General features: G+C 43.2%; 2 protein-coding genes across 2 annotated transcripts in view; one reads left to right on the top strand and one right to left on the bottom strand.

The window, feature by feature from the left end:
- Nucleotides 1-4,161, top strand: part of lmtk2 (lemur tyrosine kinase 2) — a 25,027-nt gene extending 20,866 nt beyond the window's left edge. The window contains exons 14-15 of the mRNA XM_054759348.1: nt 1,919-2,134; nt 2,264-4,161. Coding sequence (XP_054615323.1) covers nt 1,919-2,134; nt 2,264-2,292 — 245 coding nt within the window. The 3' untranslated portion in view covers nt 2,293-4,161. The remainder of the gene's footprint in view (nt 1-1,918; nt 2,135-2,263) is intronic.
- On the bottom strand, nt 1,110-17,977 carry tecpr1b (tectonin beta-propeller repeat containing 1b). Its single transcript, XM_054759349.1, has 27 exons — nt 17,842-17,977; nt 17,579-17,679; nt 16,985-17,217; nt 16,716-16,898; nt 16,517-16,639; nt 16,318-16,440; nt 14,672-14,846; nt 14,463-14,563; nt 14,288-14,389; nt 13,383-13,510; nt 12,236-12,810; nt 11,913-12,016; nt 11,678-11,833; nt 11,420-11,569; nt 11,182-11,339; nt 10,953-11,080; nt 10,446-10,545; nt 10,268-10,364; nt 8,424-8,503; nt 8,233-8,289; nt 7,984-8,158; nt 7,778-7,913; nt 5,703-5,795; nt 5,510-5,616; nt 5,315-5,434; nt 5,104-5,226; nt 1,110-2,998 (listed from the first exon to the last, which is right to left on the bottom strand). The coding sequence occupies exons 3-27, from the start codon at nt 17,207-17,209 to the stop codon at nt 2,915-2,917; spliced, it is 3,603 nt and encodes a 1,200-aa protein (XP_054615324.1). The 5' UTR covers nt 17,210-17,217; nt 17,579-17,679; nt 17,842-17,977; the 3' UTR covers nt 1,110-2,914.

Genomic DNA, 17,977 nt, shown 5'->3' with positions numbered 1-17,977 from the left:
CAGGTCGCGCGTATACGTCATCGAACGACACGTATTGCCGTGCTTACCAAGACTTAAAAGGGACTCACGGATGTTGGCAGTCATCGAAAGGCGTGGTTTATCGGTTTATCGAATTGGATAAAAGGTACTCAGCGATGTAGGCAAAAGTTAATCTTCTCATCCGAAAATGATTTTGAAAAGGTGTTAGTGCAAGCTCTGGTGTCTCACCTCCTGCCTCAGACATGCAGTACATCCACCCACACGCACCTCGGAGTAGACGTGGCAGCAAGTTGTTTACGAGCCGCCAGAGCCAAGATTCTTGCCCTCTTTCTTCTTCATCTCCTACATGGAATCATTTGGTTGAGAAAATACTGACTCCCGTTGCACAAATTCCTTGAAATTGCCACAAACTCGTCAAGAAGTGCGCTAGTAATGTGATACTTCCGATACCAGCTCTTCATGCTCTAAAGTCGTTTTCTGAAATCTAAATAGTGAGAAATAAACCAGCTGGCCCCAATCGGTCTGTAGTGTCCCAACTCTAAACGCTATCCGTTCTTCAGATGCCACCAACGTCTCAATGCTTTGTTTGGGCGCTGTTTGTCTGTACCATAATCAAGACCGTGTACGGAAACCAAGATGTATTTTATTGTACGTATTTTATTGTACGGACGTATTTTTGGCAATCATTTTCCTCAAAAACCAAATCCTACAAAAACTGGGAGTACAAAAATCGAGGTTCCACCGCAGATTACATTTTTCAGTAGATATTCACTTTTAAAAATGTTTAGTTACTTAACTTGACCTAATAGAAATAGAACCATAATAGAAAACACATTTTCTGACAAAATATCTTATGAAAAGCAATGAAAATGCCTATTTTTTTTAAATCACACATTTATCGTAACATGAACTACTACTACTACGGTTTGAACATCGCTGCCTCACTCTATTGTGGCTTTTTTTCAAAAATTAATCGCTGTTTTGTGGTTCAGTATGGCCTATTGTTAGTAAAAAAAAAACAAAAAAAAAACAAATTGTACATATTCTTTGCCTAAATTAAGCATTTTCAGGAAGGAACAAAAATACAATTAGAGGCAATCAGAAGACGTGATAGGACGTGTAATACAGTATCTGACTTGTTGTGTGGGCCTTTTAAGAAGCGAAGTGACCTGTGTGACGTCAGCTAGTGGAGTTGACTCTTAGCTAAAGCTAAGGGCTAGCAGCAGGTTTGCGGTGGCCGACAGCAGCTCCTGTGTGAATGTTCACTGCACGTGTTCTCCGCTTGTTAATAATGCCATTGCATCGTGCATCATGCGTCTTTCCTTAGCCACAAACAGCAGCAGTTCTTCTACACTAGTCTCTAGGTGTCAATAAACTTCTTCCTATTTACGAAGATGGCTTATTTCCTGTTATTATGTCTGCTATATTGCACAATAGGAGTGTAAAGGGACTATCGGGGTGTTGTTTCATGTCTAGAGGGTTCTAGTGATGGTAAAGATTGTATTTAGAAAGTCAAACAGGTTTTCTAGGCTCTAACTACAAAAATATTCAATTTATTAATATTGAATCCCACTTTGCGGAAGTTCACTTATCACGGTCGGGTCTGGAACCAATTAACCGCAATAAACAACTGTACTATTATTACTTTTATTATTATATTTGTCCACCAGATGGCACTACTTTTTCCCCATTCAAAGCATGCAGCAACATTTCTCATGGATGCCTTTCTCCTGCAAGGATACGTGTGTCTTGCTATTGATGTTTGAAATGCTTTGTATTTGTAGCCATTTTTATAAAATAAAGATTATTTGATGTGGATGTAGTTCAGGTTGACGTAGTATGAAAATATGATCTTTTTTTGCAGCAACAGCTTTTGGGAAGCTGACATGTTTGCTCGTCGGGGACACACGTTTATACGTCTGGTGTCATTCCCCTGCAGGTGGTGGCTTTGAGTGGGACGATGACTTCCCCTCCGCGCCCGCCTTCCCCTCCAAGACGCACAAAGACATCCCATCCAAGAGCATCTCTACTCCACCCCTCATGGCAGCGTCCAGCTGGAGCGGCTCGTCCAACTACTCTCGCTTTTCCATCTCGCCGGCCAGCATCGCAAGCTTCTCCCTGACGCACCTCACCGACTCGGACATGGAGCAAGGAGGCAAGTGGACCTGGCAACACACCCTCACATCTGTATCTGTTATTAAATTGCCCTAAAATAGCATGTTTATAGACGTACACGTACAAATGTGAGGAGGTGTGTAACTGTGTGGTGTTGTGTTGCCTCCAGGAAGCAGTGAAGATGGAGAAAAGGACTAAGTGGCAGGACAAAACGGTCATGACACTCTCCAACTTCAACACTTGCACTTTGGGGATTAGAGCCAGATGGGAAAAGGACAAAAGACATGTCGTCCCCAGGCGGGCGGCCTATTCCTGAGCCTCGTCACCACCTCCTCTCTCTACGTGTGTGCAATTCCACAACGCAGGCCTCGCATTGAAATGTTGGGCTCTAAGACCTCATCAAGCGCATTCCTACTGGCTGCTTTGTTCCTCTACTTCACTGTCACCAAAAAAAAAACAACAAAAAAAAGACAAAACAAGGATTATTTTTGGAAAAGTACACTACAAATAGGAATAAGCTCTTTGAATTGAAAATGGAAGCATTTGTCATTGGTTCGTCTGTGATTTTTATTTTATTTTTTTTTTTTTACAGTTGCCTTTTTTTTTGTGTTAGTCATTTTCAATAATCCTAACTGGTTGATGGTTGTGTTGATTTCTCTCCTCATTGGAGAAGAACTCGTTTGTGTAGCATCTTCCAACAAGAGGGCTGACGACTTGCCAACAATGACTGAATGGCTGGGTTCTCGCCGTTGCAGGGGTCTCACCCCCCCCCACAGTATGTTGCAAATGATAGCATACATGACATACTCGATATGTACTTTCATGGTTTGCTTTGAGACGTCTCAATAAGGACAGTGGACAACTTTAAAGGACAAAATACTTTTGTAGTTCTTCCTTTGTCGAGCTGATGTGGGGGGGGGGAGAGAAAAAAAAACAGGTGAAAGTATCCCTTTTTAATGTCACGTCACCGCCAAACCTGACTTTTATTTTTGAAACGTCCAAATGACGTGTTTGTATAAAAATGAAAAACGTGCAATGAATTTGTATTCATGTACAAATTGATAGGATGACCGAGTGAGCAGCTGCTCACTAAACGTGCATACAGCAGCTGGCAACACATCATTTACTCACCCAAACTAGAAAAGAAACACTGCGCCATTAATCATTTTGACATGAACAGAAAGCTTCTTTTTAGCCTTCATTTGTTTTCATTTGATTTGGCGTTGTCGCTGCTTTGCTTTTCTGCTTGTTTTTATGACATTTTTGATTCCCCATTACAATATTTTAAATTTTGCTTTAAATTTAATTGAAGTTTATTTGTTTTTTTGACTTTTTGTTTTTTTTTCTTTTATTTTGAATGAAGTATATTTCTTTTGTTTTGTTTTATGTTTAGTTATTCGATTTTAATTGAATTAGTTTAATATTTCTTCAGTGACATTTGTAATTTAATGGAATTTTCGATACCCAAAGAACCTCAGAGGGGATTTGTACCACTTCTACCCACTCAGTTCATTTAGAAGGCTGTCAATCATCTCAGTGAGTGTGTGTGTGTGTGTGTGTGTGCGCCTGTCCAATCTAATGATGCAGTAAAAACTGGGTAATACGGTTCTAACTGTACTCTCACGACTTGATCTTGTTCAAGATTTTGACCTATCAAGACGACGACGGTGTCCTCATAGTTGAAAAGATTATTTAAGAACTTCTCCTGGACTACACATTTGCTTAGTCTTGCACATTTGACAAATGTAACTTAAAAGTATACTGATGTGTGTAAATATTTTCTTTGTTTTTCTGTAAATGGAGGCTATGACCCGAGTCTGAGTAGGTAGGGACTTTCAATTTTTTTTTTCTGTGAGTGCAAGCCGAGACGATCACGGGAACATATCATCTAGTGGCAATTAAAAAAACAAATCATGGATTAACGCTGTCCCTGTCGATTTGGGGTGGGAAAGTGGTGATATTTTTACTTGTTTCACATGAATCATGCATTAGTGTCATTGAATGAAATGTTTAATTACACTGTTTAATATGAAAATAAATGCAAATGAATTTGCCCTTTAATAAGAACTGTTTTATTCGTTACTTGCATGACGGAGACAAAATGCAACCAAATGCAAACCTTCACCTCTTTTAATTATTATGATTCATTCGTTATTCATTGAAGAATTAAGAAAAATACTATTTTTTTTCTGTTAAATATAAAAAGTTATGTATCGGAATTTTAATTTTTAAAAAAGGTTTTTAATTTTCAAAAAATGTAATTTTTATTTTGAATAGTTTTGCTTATTCATTTGAATTCAACACAATTTTCATTTAATTAAAAAAAGTCTTGTATTATTTATTTACGCCCCCCCCTCCCCACACCCAAATATAATTCCGCCCCCTCACTTTTGCATAACATCCTACCTGCCCCCTCATTTTCCAGTGAGTTGCACATAAAGCAGTAGATTTGTTGAATCTTTTATTTCACATTCAAATGCCCCCCCCCAGTGTAAGACAAAGTTGAGTTAACAGGTGCAGTTGCCCTTGCAAATTTGTGGTTGCATAAAACACGAGCAGGAAGATATTTTCTCATTATTATTATTATCATCATCGATATTATTGCAGAATCCATGAGGGCATTTAATGTCATTTTACCACCCCTTATAATTTCTCTGTAGCTTTTATACATATGTCACATTTTGGAAAAAAACAAAAAAACATGAAAAAACGAGTACAACAAATGAGACAAACGCATGAATAAAATAAATAACATGCATAATAAATAATGACACACTAACACAAGGGAGGAATGTTTGGTGCCCCAGCCCTTTAACACTAATAGATGTTAACTTTGTGTGTGTTTTGGAATTAAAGCAAACACTAAAACCCTCTGAAATAAAACACACATGCACTGCACATAAGCGCCTCATATTCCCTTTGTGCATTCCCTTCACAGGGACCAAGTAGACCGATGTGAACCCAGGCACAAACAAAGGAGGATTACTCGGAAGGAGCTTTAACACCCACCATGGCGTTCCCGTTGGCTCTCGTCAGAGGCTGCGGGCTGCGCGAGGGGCCGGCTGGGAGGGGGTGCTGTGTGCGAGGAGCCTCCACTGAGTTGGCTCTCACGCTGATGTGCTCCCAGCCTCCCTGAAATGAGGAAAAAAAAAATCTAAGTATTGGGACAACTGGTTATTTATCAAAACAGACATGTGTCCAGATACTTTTGTCCACATACCCCTACACCATAGTCCCAGTGTTGACCCTTAGGCTGCATAGGTCCCACCCCCAGTCTGTGGCAGACCGCTCCGGGAGTCTCGCCAGGGAAGCCCGGCATTCCGTCTGCTATGATCCACATCTGAGTAAGGAAAAAAAACATCCAGCTCATCATCTGCAACATGCATGAACACGTCCTCTTTATTGCGCTTCTGACCTGGTCCAGAGGTCCCACAGAGACTTTGGTGACGTTGTTGGAGATGAGCTCCCAGGCGGACCCCTGAGGGTAGCTGGGAGTGAGGCCTTGTCTGTACCACAGGTTACCTGAGGTCATTCACCAGAGGGGAAACAGTTCTTCAAACAAAAGAGTTAAAGGGTTAAAAATGGCACCTCTGCTTTTGACTACAAACCGTTTTCATCCACGGCAAACACAGAAGTGCGACCCACAGACACCTGTCTCAACGTCTGCCTGGAGGGAGACGGGATGTGGTACCAGCATTCTCCTGTAGGGGGACAACACACCACACTGGACGGATCATGAAGTACAGCACTCTGAATTTGGAATTACTGACAAAATATCAAATTTAAATTAAAAATTATTAATTAAATTAATTTATATTTAAATTCAATTTAAAGGTTTTTCCTTGTACTATTTAATTTAATCTTCAAATTTTATTTTATCAAATTTAACTGTTACAAGAAAAACAATTTGCCAAGTTGTGGTATGTATGAGGAAAAAATGTACTTTTTCCAGGAAGAAGTTGCAATATTAGGAGTAAAACAAAATATTACTTTACAAGCATAAAGTGGTAATATTTGGAGGAAAAAACATGACTTCTACAAGCATAAAATACCAATTTTACAAGGAAAACTATAGGGTTTTTTACCGCATACAGTGGTGTGAAGTGTTTGCCCCCTTTCTGATTTCTTATTTTTTGCATATTTGTCACACTTAAACATTTCACAAATTTAAATGTTAGTCAATGACAACACAAATTAACACAAAATGCAGTTTTTAAAATGAAACTTTTTATTATTAAGGGAGAAAAAAAAAATCCAAACCTACATGGTCCTGTGTGAAAAAGTGATTGCCCCCTAAACCTAATAAGTGGTTGGGCCACCCTTAGCAGCAACAACTGCAATCAAGCGTTTGAGATAACTTGCAATGAGTTTCTTACAGCGCTGTGGAGGAATTTTGGCCCACTCATCTTTGCAGAATTGTTGTAATTCAGCCACATTGGAGGGTTTTCCAGCATGAAGCGCCTTTTTAAGGTCATGCCACAGCATCTCAATAGGATTCAGGTCAGGACTTTGACTAGGCCACTCCAAAGTCTTCATTTTGTCTTCTTCAGCCATTCAGAGGTGGACTTGCTGGTGTGTTTTGGATCATTGTCCTGCTGCAGAACCCAAGTTGGTTTCAGCTTGAGGTCACAAGCATTCTCCTTCAGGATTTTTTGGTAGACAGCAGAATTCATGGTTCCATTTATCACAGCAAGTCTTCCAGGTCCTGAAGCAGCAAAACAGCCCCAGACCATCACACTACCACCACCATATTTTACTGTTTGTATGATGTTTTTTTTCCTGAAATGCAGCGTTACTTTTACGTCAGATGTAATGGGACACACACCTTTCAAAAAGTTCAACTTTTGTCTCATCAGACCACAGAGTATTTTCCCAGAGGTCTTGGGGATCATCAAGATGTTTTCTGGCAAAATTGAAACGAGGATGTTGTTGTGGGGTCTTTTGTGACCTCTTGGATGAGTCACTGTTGCGCTCTTGGGTTAATTTTGGTTGGCCAGCCACTCCTGGGAAGGTTCACCACTGTTCCATGTTTTCGCCATTTGTGGATAATGGTTCTCACTGTGATTCATTGGAGGGTCAAAGCTTTAGAAATGACTTTATGACCCTTACCAGACTGCGAGATCTCAATCTCAGTAAAGTTACGTTTCAACAGGGGGCAATCACTTTTCCACACGGGGACATGCAGGGTTTTTTTTCCTCCCTTAATAATAAAAAAGTTTCATTTAAAAACTGCATTTTGTGTTCAGTTGTGTTGTCACTGACTCATATTGAAATTTGTTTGATCATCTAAAACATTTAAGTGTGACAAACATGCAAAAAAATAAGAAATCAGGAAGGGGCAACCACTCTAAAAAACACAATTTAATGACAAAAAAGTGGTCATGTTATGAGAAGAAAACTGTAATACTGTAATAATTGACTTTACAAGAATAAACTGGTGATTTATCGTAATATGACGATGATTACAATAATATCAGGAGAGAAAAGAGTTTTCACGGGAAAATTAGGAGAAAAATATCATAATTTTATGAGAATAAAAAACATTGACCATATTGCAAGAATAAAGTCATATGAAAGTAATTTTAGAAGAATAAAGTAATGTTTTTTTCCTCGTACTCTGACTTAAATGTTGTATTTTCCTATTTCAGATTTTAAAAGGCACATTCCACATTGTATTCCTTACCTGCAGGGTTGTGGGGGGACACAGAGCCCCTGTAGAAGACAGCTCCATCCTTGGCGATGGCCCACACTTGATTGGCCCCACCTATGGAGATGGACTTAAAGGGCTGGTCTGTGCCCACGTGAAGCCATGAGGTTCCCTGTGACCTCACATCATAGTGAAAGTGAAAATAAGCATATGAGCCCAAGCACTCATGAACATGTCCTCACCGCAGGGGTGTGGGTGGAGACCCCGAGCCGACACAGCACGTCCCCCTTGTCGCTGAGGGCCCACAGTGGGACCTGCTCCATCTTGCTTTGAGCCAGGCACGGCATCAGAGAGATGTCACTCAGAGGAATGGGCGGGACCTGCTGCCATGGCCCTCTCAACGTGATCTTACACTTTCTGCACGCATCAAAACATCTCGTCACTTGGAAACACGTGCACTTCCACATCTGCCGGAGTATGTATGGACTTACCTTGACCACCGTCTACGCCGTACAAAGTCCTTCATGGTTTTGTGGCCGTGGAATGTCCTACGGGGAAGTCCAACACAAAATTATGTGGCACACTGCCCCCTGCTGGATCTGGTGGGTCACTCTCAATGTAAACAACCTCCCCTTCTGCTTGGGAGAAGTAAAATAAAAAAAGCATCCTTGGCATTACATACGTGGGAAAGTCTGCAGCATACTGCCATCCTTCTTTGTCCGTCCCTCCAGGGACAGTGTGGTCCACGGCCCACTCGGACACCTGGGACACAGGGAGGTGTTGCACAATTTAAAGAGCTCCGTCATAACGGCCCCATACACCAATAATAAGTGACCACTTGTTGCTAGGTAGACTTATTAGAGCTCGATCACAGGTCACTGCAAAATAATGGTTGCTTGTTGCTAGGCAGATGTCATAGGGCTGCGTCATAACTTCCCCATGGGACAATGTGAAAAAGGCACTTGTTTCTTGGTCAGTTCTAACTGTCTCATAGGCTAATAAAAAGTGGCCACTTGTTGCTAGGCAGAGGCCAGAGGGCTCAGACATAACTGCGGGATAGGACAATTTAAAAAATAAAAAATGGGGGAATGTGTTGCTAGGCAGGGTTCCTCCATTGTCAAATAATGGCCACTTTTGCTCAGCAGACGTCATAGGACTGAGTCATAACTGCCCCATAGGACAATGAAAAAGATGGCAACTTGTTGCCAGGTAGCACTCAATGTTAACTGTTACAACAGGTTACTGAAAAGAAAGGTCTATAATACCACTCACAGGGTTCAATATGATGTTGGCCCACCTTCTGCAGCTATTACAGCTTCAGCTCTTCTGTGAAGGCTGTCCACAAGGTTGAGGAGTGTGTTATGGGAATTTTTGACCATTCTTCCAAAAGCGCATTGGTGAGGTCACACACTGATGTTGGTCGAGAAGGCCTGGCTCTTAGTCTCCGCTCTAATTCATCCCAAAGGTGTTGTATCGGGTTCAGGTCAGGACTCGTGCAGGCCAGTCAAGTTCATCCACACCAGACTTTGTCATCCATGTCTTTGTGCACTGGTGCACAGTCATGTTGGAAGAGGAAGGGGCCCGCTCCAAACTGTTCCCACAAGGTTGGGAGCACGGAATTGTCCAAAATGTTTTGGTATGCTGAAGCATTCAAAGTTCCTTTCACTGGAACTAAGGGGCCAAGCTCAACTCCAGAAAAACAACCCCACACCTTAACTCCTCCTCCACCAAATTTCACACTTGGCACAATGCAGTCCGAAATGTACCGTTCTCCAACACTCGTCCATCAGATTGCCAGATAGAAAAGCGTGATTCATCACTCCAGAGAACATCTCCACTGCTCTATAGTCCAGTGGCGGCGTGCTTTACACCGCTGCATCCGGCGCTTTGCGTTGCACTTGGTGATGTATGGCTTGGATGCAGCTGCTCGGCCATGGAAACCCATTCCATGAAGCTCTCTGCGTACTGTACTTGGGCTAATCTGAAGGCCACATGAAGTTTGGAGCTCTGTAGCAATTGACTGTGCAGAAAGTCGACGACCTCATTGCACTACTGTATGCGCCTCAGCCCCCTCTCCGTCAGTTTACATGGCCGACCACTTCGTGGCTGAGTTGCTGTCGTTCCCAAACTCTTCCATTTTCTTATATCAAAGCTGACAGCTGACTGTGGAATATTTAGGAGCGAGGAAATTTCACGACTGGATTTGTTGCACAGGTGGCATCCGATGACAGTTCCACGCTGGAACTCACTGAGAGTCGCCCATTCTTTCACAAATGTTTGTCAAAACAGTCTGCATGCCTAGGTGCTGGATTTTATACACCTGCGGCCAGGCCAGGTGATTAGGACACCTGATTCTGATCATTTGGATGGGTGAGCAAATACTTTTGGTAATATAGTGGTATACACTGAAACATACTGTAAGGGAATACTGTTGTCAAGGGAATATATACTGAAAAAACTACTCAAAAGAAAGAAAAACAGCGCCATCTAGGAGGTAATTCCCACCTAATTCAGAGCCCCGCTTACCCATGACCACTGAGGGGAGGGTGGGTGTGTGTTGCCTTTGGTGCACTCCCTCAGGCCAGTCTCGTCACTCCACATGGGGCGGTCAGTAGGAAGTCCTCTGGCAGGAAGGGGGGGGGGACACACGGTCAGACAAGTGTTGAATATTTGTTTGTCACACTGAAGATGGTTGTCGTCTTACTTGTCTGTGTATCCTGTCACGGGGTTCCATCTTTGATTCTCATACACGTGCACGCTCCTGGCGTCAGTCTGCTGGTGCACGTCACCTGCATCTGCTGTCACTAGAGCACAAATAAAAAACAAATAGTAAAAAAATAGTGTAAAAAAACAAACAAAAAAAAAAAACACACTACTGAACTACCATCTCATTTATATTCAGTGCACTGTTTGTTAAAATAAATGATCAATAATTACCTTGTAGATTAGTCTAATCAAATTAGCAGTCATAACATTAGGTACACGAGCTAATGTGATCCAAAACAAAAATGATACCTTTACCAAGATAATGATGCCCAGTTTTGACAATGTAACAATATGCAGTAATATAAGTTGCAGCTTCTAATTTAGTAAGCTTGATATGTAGCCAATATGAGAGACAACTGTCAGGATACTAGAACAAAAATACAGTCAGTCGCTATCAAAAACGTGGGTATAATAAGGGAAGACGTCCATGAGGGGGCATTTTTACCCGGGGTGGCCTGTTGCCCAGAGTGCCCACTGTACACCCAGGCTGTGCCATCCCACCCGATGCCCCACACCAGCCCGAGACTGTTAGACTCTACACAGCGCAGGTGACCCGGGACCTGACGCCAGAACCTGCAGCACCACACATTAGCGTGTTAGAGGCCAGACTTTTCACAAGCTGTTAGCATGTTAAGTGGAATCCACACAGGAAAAAAATACAAATACATTCTCACATGAGGTCACATGTCACTGCGTGGGTGGCGGCCTCCAGGGAGAAAGACGGCTCATGGACAAAAATGTCCCCTTTAGCCGTCGTGGACCACAGAGCCTGTCTGGATGGGGGACGTGTGATCCCTCGACACTCGCAGCAACAGTCAGACAACAAGGTCAACTAAACAGCAGAAACAACACAAAAGTGTCAACAGCATGACACTGCTGCTATACGGAGCTACAGTACATGTGAATCGTTACCCATTCATTCATGTCCTGTTCGGTTTGGGCTGCCAGGAGCAGGGGACACCTCTGTCTGGTCCTCAGACCAGTATACACGGCAAACGCATAGTGGCAGTCCCGCACCACCGGAACCAAAGCTGTCACTTCATTGATGAAGACGTGAAGGTACTGGAAGAGATGAGTGAGAATGGGAACGTTGTGCCATGGGACGCACCCAGACAAGCCGGATCGCAGATGTGTGGGTGCATAAACTGACCAAAATATACATGAAATAACCTTTTTCTCATCATATTGCATGTAGTAAACAAAGAAAATGCTGTCCTTCTTCCCGTCTGATTTGGTGGACTGCTCCAAAGCCACACCCACGTCCACCCATCGCTGAGGCTTCCAGTCTCTCCACCAGCGTAGCATGCCTTTACGCACCCATATGGACTGTTAGAGGCGTAGCAAATGTATATTCGTAAGATAGGAGTGTGGGGGGGGAAAAACAATTAATAAAACTAGTCCTTACGTTGCTCCTTTCCAGAGGTTTCTTGGTAATATCTTCTTTGTGCTCCTGCTCGCTCCATGCTGAAGACTGCACTGGGGTCAGTGACAAAGAGCTGACCAGGGGACCTGACACATGCACAAACACACATGCAGGCAGTCAGACAGATGTGCAGACAACCACAGAGATGACACATGGCACCTGAGCACATGCTGCAGTATGCAAATGACACACAACATAAAAAAGTGGACATACATACACATATGATAATGATCAAACTCTGATTTATGCAGGAGATGTTTTGCTTTGCACAATTAATTCATATGCATGCAAGCTGTCCTGCCTACCTGTAGCGCTGAGCCAGCTGATTTGAGAGGAGGCGTCCACATTGCAGCCTCCTCCAGAGATCCAAGACCACACGGGTCCGTCCTCTTCCCCGACCCCGTGCGAACCATCCAGACCCAGTCCATAGGGGGCACCACTGCGATTGCTCAAGCAAGCTCCCGCTGCTTGTGCGCTTCTGGACGCCTCTGCCCCTTCCAGGTCCACATTACTCCAAGGGGTGCTGGGCCCTGCAGGGTCAAGGCTCATGAGGATCTGTGCTGGGGAGAAATTAACCCCTTCCTCCTGAGGTTTGATGGTCTGTTGGGGTGTCGATGTTTTGTCGCGGTCCGACACAAGACTGTTGATGAAGCTGTCGCTCGCAGGGATGAAAGATTTGGGAGCTGCGCGAGTGTCGTCTGTGTGTACAGGGGCTGCGTCTGCGACTTCCCCTAATAGGACCACTGAGGGGTCCGCCGCCCCCAGGATCGGGGGGCTGTTTGCGGGCTCAGTCGGACCTAACTCTGAATCAGAGTCAGTGCAGCTCAGCACGGAGCCTTGGGAGGCTTCTGTCAGCTGGTTCCTGAAGTCACAGTCGTCCCTTACAGAACAAGGTATAAACATATGGCCACAGAATAAATTCCCTCAGCTGCATTGTTATATTTTTCATAGCACAATTCATTAACAACTTTATAAGTGATTTTTTTTTTTTTTTTTTAGATCAGCAGAATTACTTTTTCTTCGCAGGGCTCGGCCAATGAAAAATTGACCACTTGTTGCTAGGCAGAGTGCATAGGGCTTAATCATAACTGCCCTATAGGCCAAAGAAAAGATGTCTACTTGATGCTAGACAGGGGTCATAAGGTTCAACCATGACTGCCTTAAAAGCCAGCGAAAAAACTGCACACTGGTTGCTAGGCAGAGTCTATACTAACGCCCCGTGAGCCAATGACAAAACAGCCCATTTGTTGCTAGGAATTCCTAGGGCTCAACAATAACTGTCCTATAAGCCAGTGGAAAAAATTGCCACTAGGGATGCTGCGTCAGCATCGGCCGACCCTGATCGGAGCATCCCGAATTGCCACTAGCAATAGCCAGTTCACAATAACTATAGGACTGCATATTACCATTACTTACGATTATTAAATGTGTCAATTAAATATGCAAACAGACCTGGGAGGGACAGCTTCTTTGCTGTTGCCCCACTGGGCAGAAACCGGGATCCAGCCGTTCCCACTTGGTTCCGAAGGAGTCACACCCATTCGGAAATACAGGCTGCGATCCTCACCGACAGCCCAAATCTGACACAGAGAAGGTTTTAAAATGTTTACTTTTTTTTTTTTTTTACTTTACACTAGAAACTGCAACACAAAAATTCATATTGAAGACTTAACTGGATAGACATACATTTTCAAATGCATAGAAATGACTCAAGTACACACCAAATGCATTAGCAAGACACAAGAAGCTTGTTACTTTATAAGGCCATATATTGTAACACTGGCGTCCTGCTCACACAAGCCCCACCCATAAATGCAGCCCTGGAATATGAAATATGGGATACGATGACGAGCTTCTAATTAGGGAGTGTCCCATATGTCAGAGTGGTGCGAATAAGAGTCTGGTGGAGAAAATATATAAGACTGGCATGGAGGAGCGTTAGCTAGAGAGGCCACCTGTACTCGTGTTACAGGACAGCCCCAGGGCGCAGGGGTGATATGAGACGGGGTGGCCTGAGACTGAAGGAGTGGGGGAGGGGGAGATGTGTGTTTGCAACGCTAGCAAAGTCCTTAGCAGTGACATCCACAGTGAAAGCCACTCGGCTCTGAGCCCAGCCTGGATCTGGATTGTCATGTCATCGGATCCAAGGAAAGGGTAAACCCAGCGGGATTCAATGGTGCAGATAGGATCTAACAAGGGTGCATAACAAAAAATAATTTCTGAAAATTTATACATGGGACTATGCAAAAGTCTAAGGCCACCACTAGCTTTGACAGTAAATACTTTGTGCAGGGTAGTATTGCATTTTGATGATGATGATCGGGATAAATGTGCAGGTGATGAAATATTCATGTAACCTGGTCATTGAGTCCCACGTCAACCATCATCATCTCGCCACCTATGCTGATCCATCCTGAGCCGCAGGGATTATGGGAATTGACGCCCCGCCTGAACCACACCTGAGTGCAAGATCACATGAACAGTGAGATGCTTAACCACCACCGATGACATCATCATCATCATGCGACTCACTTTGTAGTCCTTAGTGACCACCCAGACAACACTGACCCCCACAGCCACATGGAGGGCTTCAACTTCCTTTGCAGGCGAGTCCACCTCCACCCACGATGTGCCTGGTGGAGGAACGAAATGATGCTTTTACTGGCACTGTGCAAATTCCAATGTCTCTCGTGTTACTAATACAAATGTTGAGGTGAGAGGGGTCCACGGTGATAGCTGACCAGTTGGGCTGTCCAGGCTGAGGCCTGTTCGGATCATCAGGTTCCCATCCCACAGTACAGCCCAGAGCAGGTCCCTCGGTCCGAGTGATAACTGGGCCACCTCCTTGGGCACCTCTACCTCTTCCCAACTGGTGCCCTCTGGGACCCGAGGGTGGATGCCCTCCCTGAACCACACCTAAAACAAATGGACAATTCATGAAGTATTTTAATAAATCACGTTCAATTGTAACTGTTGAGTCAGGTCTTTTATGTTCATTAGCATTTAATGAACTATCTATTGGATATTACTTGAGCTCATGCCGCCCCCTTGTGGCAGCACATCCGAATTGTCAGCATTAGCAGCCTATGATGCCTGTTTGTAGGGTTTTACCTCATTGACAATGAAATGAAATAAAACCAAGCCTTTGGGTAAGACCAGATTTAGAGTCGAGCTGAACAATACTTGCATACCCGATAAGCACTCTAATTTATGTTTGTCTATCCATATAAAAATAACACAATTACTTCATTCACATTGATGACAAAAAAACCCCTAAATTCTGGTAAGTATATTTCTGGTAAATGCACGGGAACTAAGATGATCTTTGGGAATAGTCATCATATACAAATATAATACAGGAATCCCTTGTGTCATAGTTAATTGGTTCCGTGATAAGTAAATTTCCGTAAAGTAGGATTCCTTATTTATAATGGAATATTTCATGGTTAGAGCATAGAAAACCTTTTTACGACCTTCTAAATACGTTTTTTTTTACATTATCAGAGCCCCACAGACATTTAGTAACACCCATATAGTCACCTTTACACTCGTATTACCCAATATAGTAGTTATAATCACAGAAAATAAGCCATTTAAGACATAAATCAAACTTGCTCGTGTGTGTCACAGTAAATGTAAAGTAAAGGACAGGAAGTGACGTCAGAGGTTCTGAGTTCAGAGAGTTCTTTAGCTCGCATGGATTACGGCCGCAACAGTAGCCCGTGTTATTATAATAATTATTATTTTGATTATTATGTCATTATTGTGCCTGATCTGAGATAATTCAAACCTGCAATAAAAGCCTACTGTTGCGGCAATCAATCTGGTGCTTGTCTCATCAAACATTAAATTAACGGTGACACCAAGTGACCAGTGTAGAATACTACATTCACTATTTGAATGCATCTTCTTAATGCCTTGTATTTGTATTTTAGTTCATTTAGCCATTTTTTTCCTTGAAAATGCTTAATTTAGGCAACAAAATCTGAAAAATGTGCTTAAATATTTATATATATATTTTACTGATAAACTGTATTCAACCACAAAACAGCATGATTGATACATTTTTGGATTTTTGAAAAACTGTGATAGAGTGAGGTGGGATAGGGGGACGACATTCACATTTGGTTGTCATAAGCAGACATGCATGCATGCATGCATGCAAAAAAAAAAAATCAATAAAACAATAGATGCCATTTCCCTTACGATTACATTGAAATTTAACTCATTTTTTATTAAATGTGAATATTCCAGTACAACTCCAATTTACATCCTTTGTTATTGACTAACCTGAAATCCGGTTTATTCCTGTTAATTATTTCACATATTCCCATGAACTGCCGTGAAAAACAATTAAAAATTCAATGAATTGTGCAACCCTATTCACCTGTCCTTGTTGGGACACCGCCCAGAGGTAAGGATACCTCCCAGACTCATCGCTCATCTCCCAGCCACCACAGGTGATGTCGCAGAGAGGCAGGGGAGCCTTCCAGGGTTGGTCCAAGGGAATCTGTGGGAAGTATGTAATCGTTTCTGTTGGATGGTAGTACAGGACAGAGTAGACAAAAATAAAGGAGAATCCAAACCTTTGCCCAGGTGCCTTGTGCTATATATCTTCTGTAGCGGATCCAGCGTCTACGACGCACGCACGAGTTCCACTTTTTCTCAGGAGAGAAGTTAGCGGGGAAATCAACGGCATACTCCCAACCCTGAAAAGGAACAAGTCGAAAAATGAGAGGAAGGAGCCACAATAGAGCTGAATAGGGAGTGTGTTTTTGCGCTCACCCCAGTTTGGCTTGGTTCTCCCCCACAGCTCTGGTCCACATACCAGTCTCCTTCCCACTCCCAACTGCGGGACGGCAACTGGAAGCTGTGGAGTGGCTGAGTGTTCATGCCTGTGACGTCGCTCCAGGACCAGCGGTCAGTAGGCAGCAGCGTATCCGTGAAGCCGTCTACAGGGTTCCACCTCTGAAAAAAAATTCAAATAAAAAAAATCAGACATCAGAATTTTGGAGTTTCATCTTCAACATACCCACAAGTGAACTCATACCAACCTGATTTTCATAGGTCTCCTCTCTGTAGCGGATGGGGGTCTCGTGGGGCATCATGTTGAGGTAAACGTGGTGGTCACAGCCGATGCCCCAGCAGCGCCCCTTTCCAGCAGTGACACGTTTGAGCTCTAGAAGTGAGTCGTCTGCACGCTCCCAACGCTGGCCGGCGGTGGGGACACTGTACACCCTACCGTACACATCCACGGCCCACAGCAGGGTGATGGACATGGTGGTCCCTAAACAATATTACAATAGTAACAGAAAATGCAAATTAACAAATGAATGATGACCATATTCTCTTGTCACATTACTCGATAAACCCTGCACTGTGTGAAACAAAAATAGGGTTAGTAGTGGGTCAGTAGTTTTACTTTGAAATACCTGACCGGAAGTTTGATGTTTTCTTTGTACAGTGATACTAATCCTCTGCAGTGAGACACTATGGCTGCAGCCAAACAGGCCTTTATTGGGTTTATCGTTTCGTTCTATTACATGAACAGTGAATTTAAACCATAACCATTTTAAACACACGTTACATTACACAGGGACAATTACGCACACGTCCTGACAACATTGTGAAGTGCAGTAGTAGCTTACCTGGATGTTGGTATCAGATACGCGGTTGTCAAGGGAATAAAGACAGACGCATCATGGCATCAGGTGCACCAGACGATACCTGCCGTCTCACGTGGAGCATGCTGGAACAATTACAAATAACCGTAGTCACAGCCTGGATGTTGCTGCTGTGCCTGAATCTGTTAACGGCAAAGTCGTCTATAAGCTGTTTAGATATCAGTCCAGCATGAGGCACTTTAGCTGTAGCCACTAAATGTTTGTTTTAACCCACAGCAATTACTTACACATGTGGCTCTGCCATTAAGTGACCACACGCAGTCCCAGTCAAGTCACTGAAACATTTTCCACAATGGGATTTCAATCAGGTTTCAATTGCGGAGCAGCGGAACACTGCTTACAACTGTATGAGTCGCACACAGG

Source organism: Dunckerocampus dactyliophorus, chromosome 18 (genome assembly GCF_027744805.1).
Source record: "Dunckerocampus dactyliophorus isolate RoL2022-P2 chromosome 18, RoL_Ddac_1.1, whole genome shotgun sequence".
In the NCBI taxonomy this organism is placed as follows: Eukaryota; Metazoa; Chordata; class Actinopteri; order Syngnathiformes; family Syngnathidae; genus Dunckerocampus; species Dunckerocampus dactyliophorus.
The sequence above is the reverse complement of the archived record's forward strand: the minus strand, read 5'-3'. Positions and strand labels throughout refer to the sequence as shown.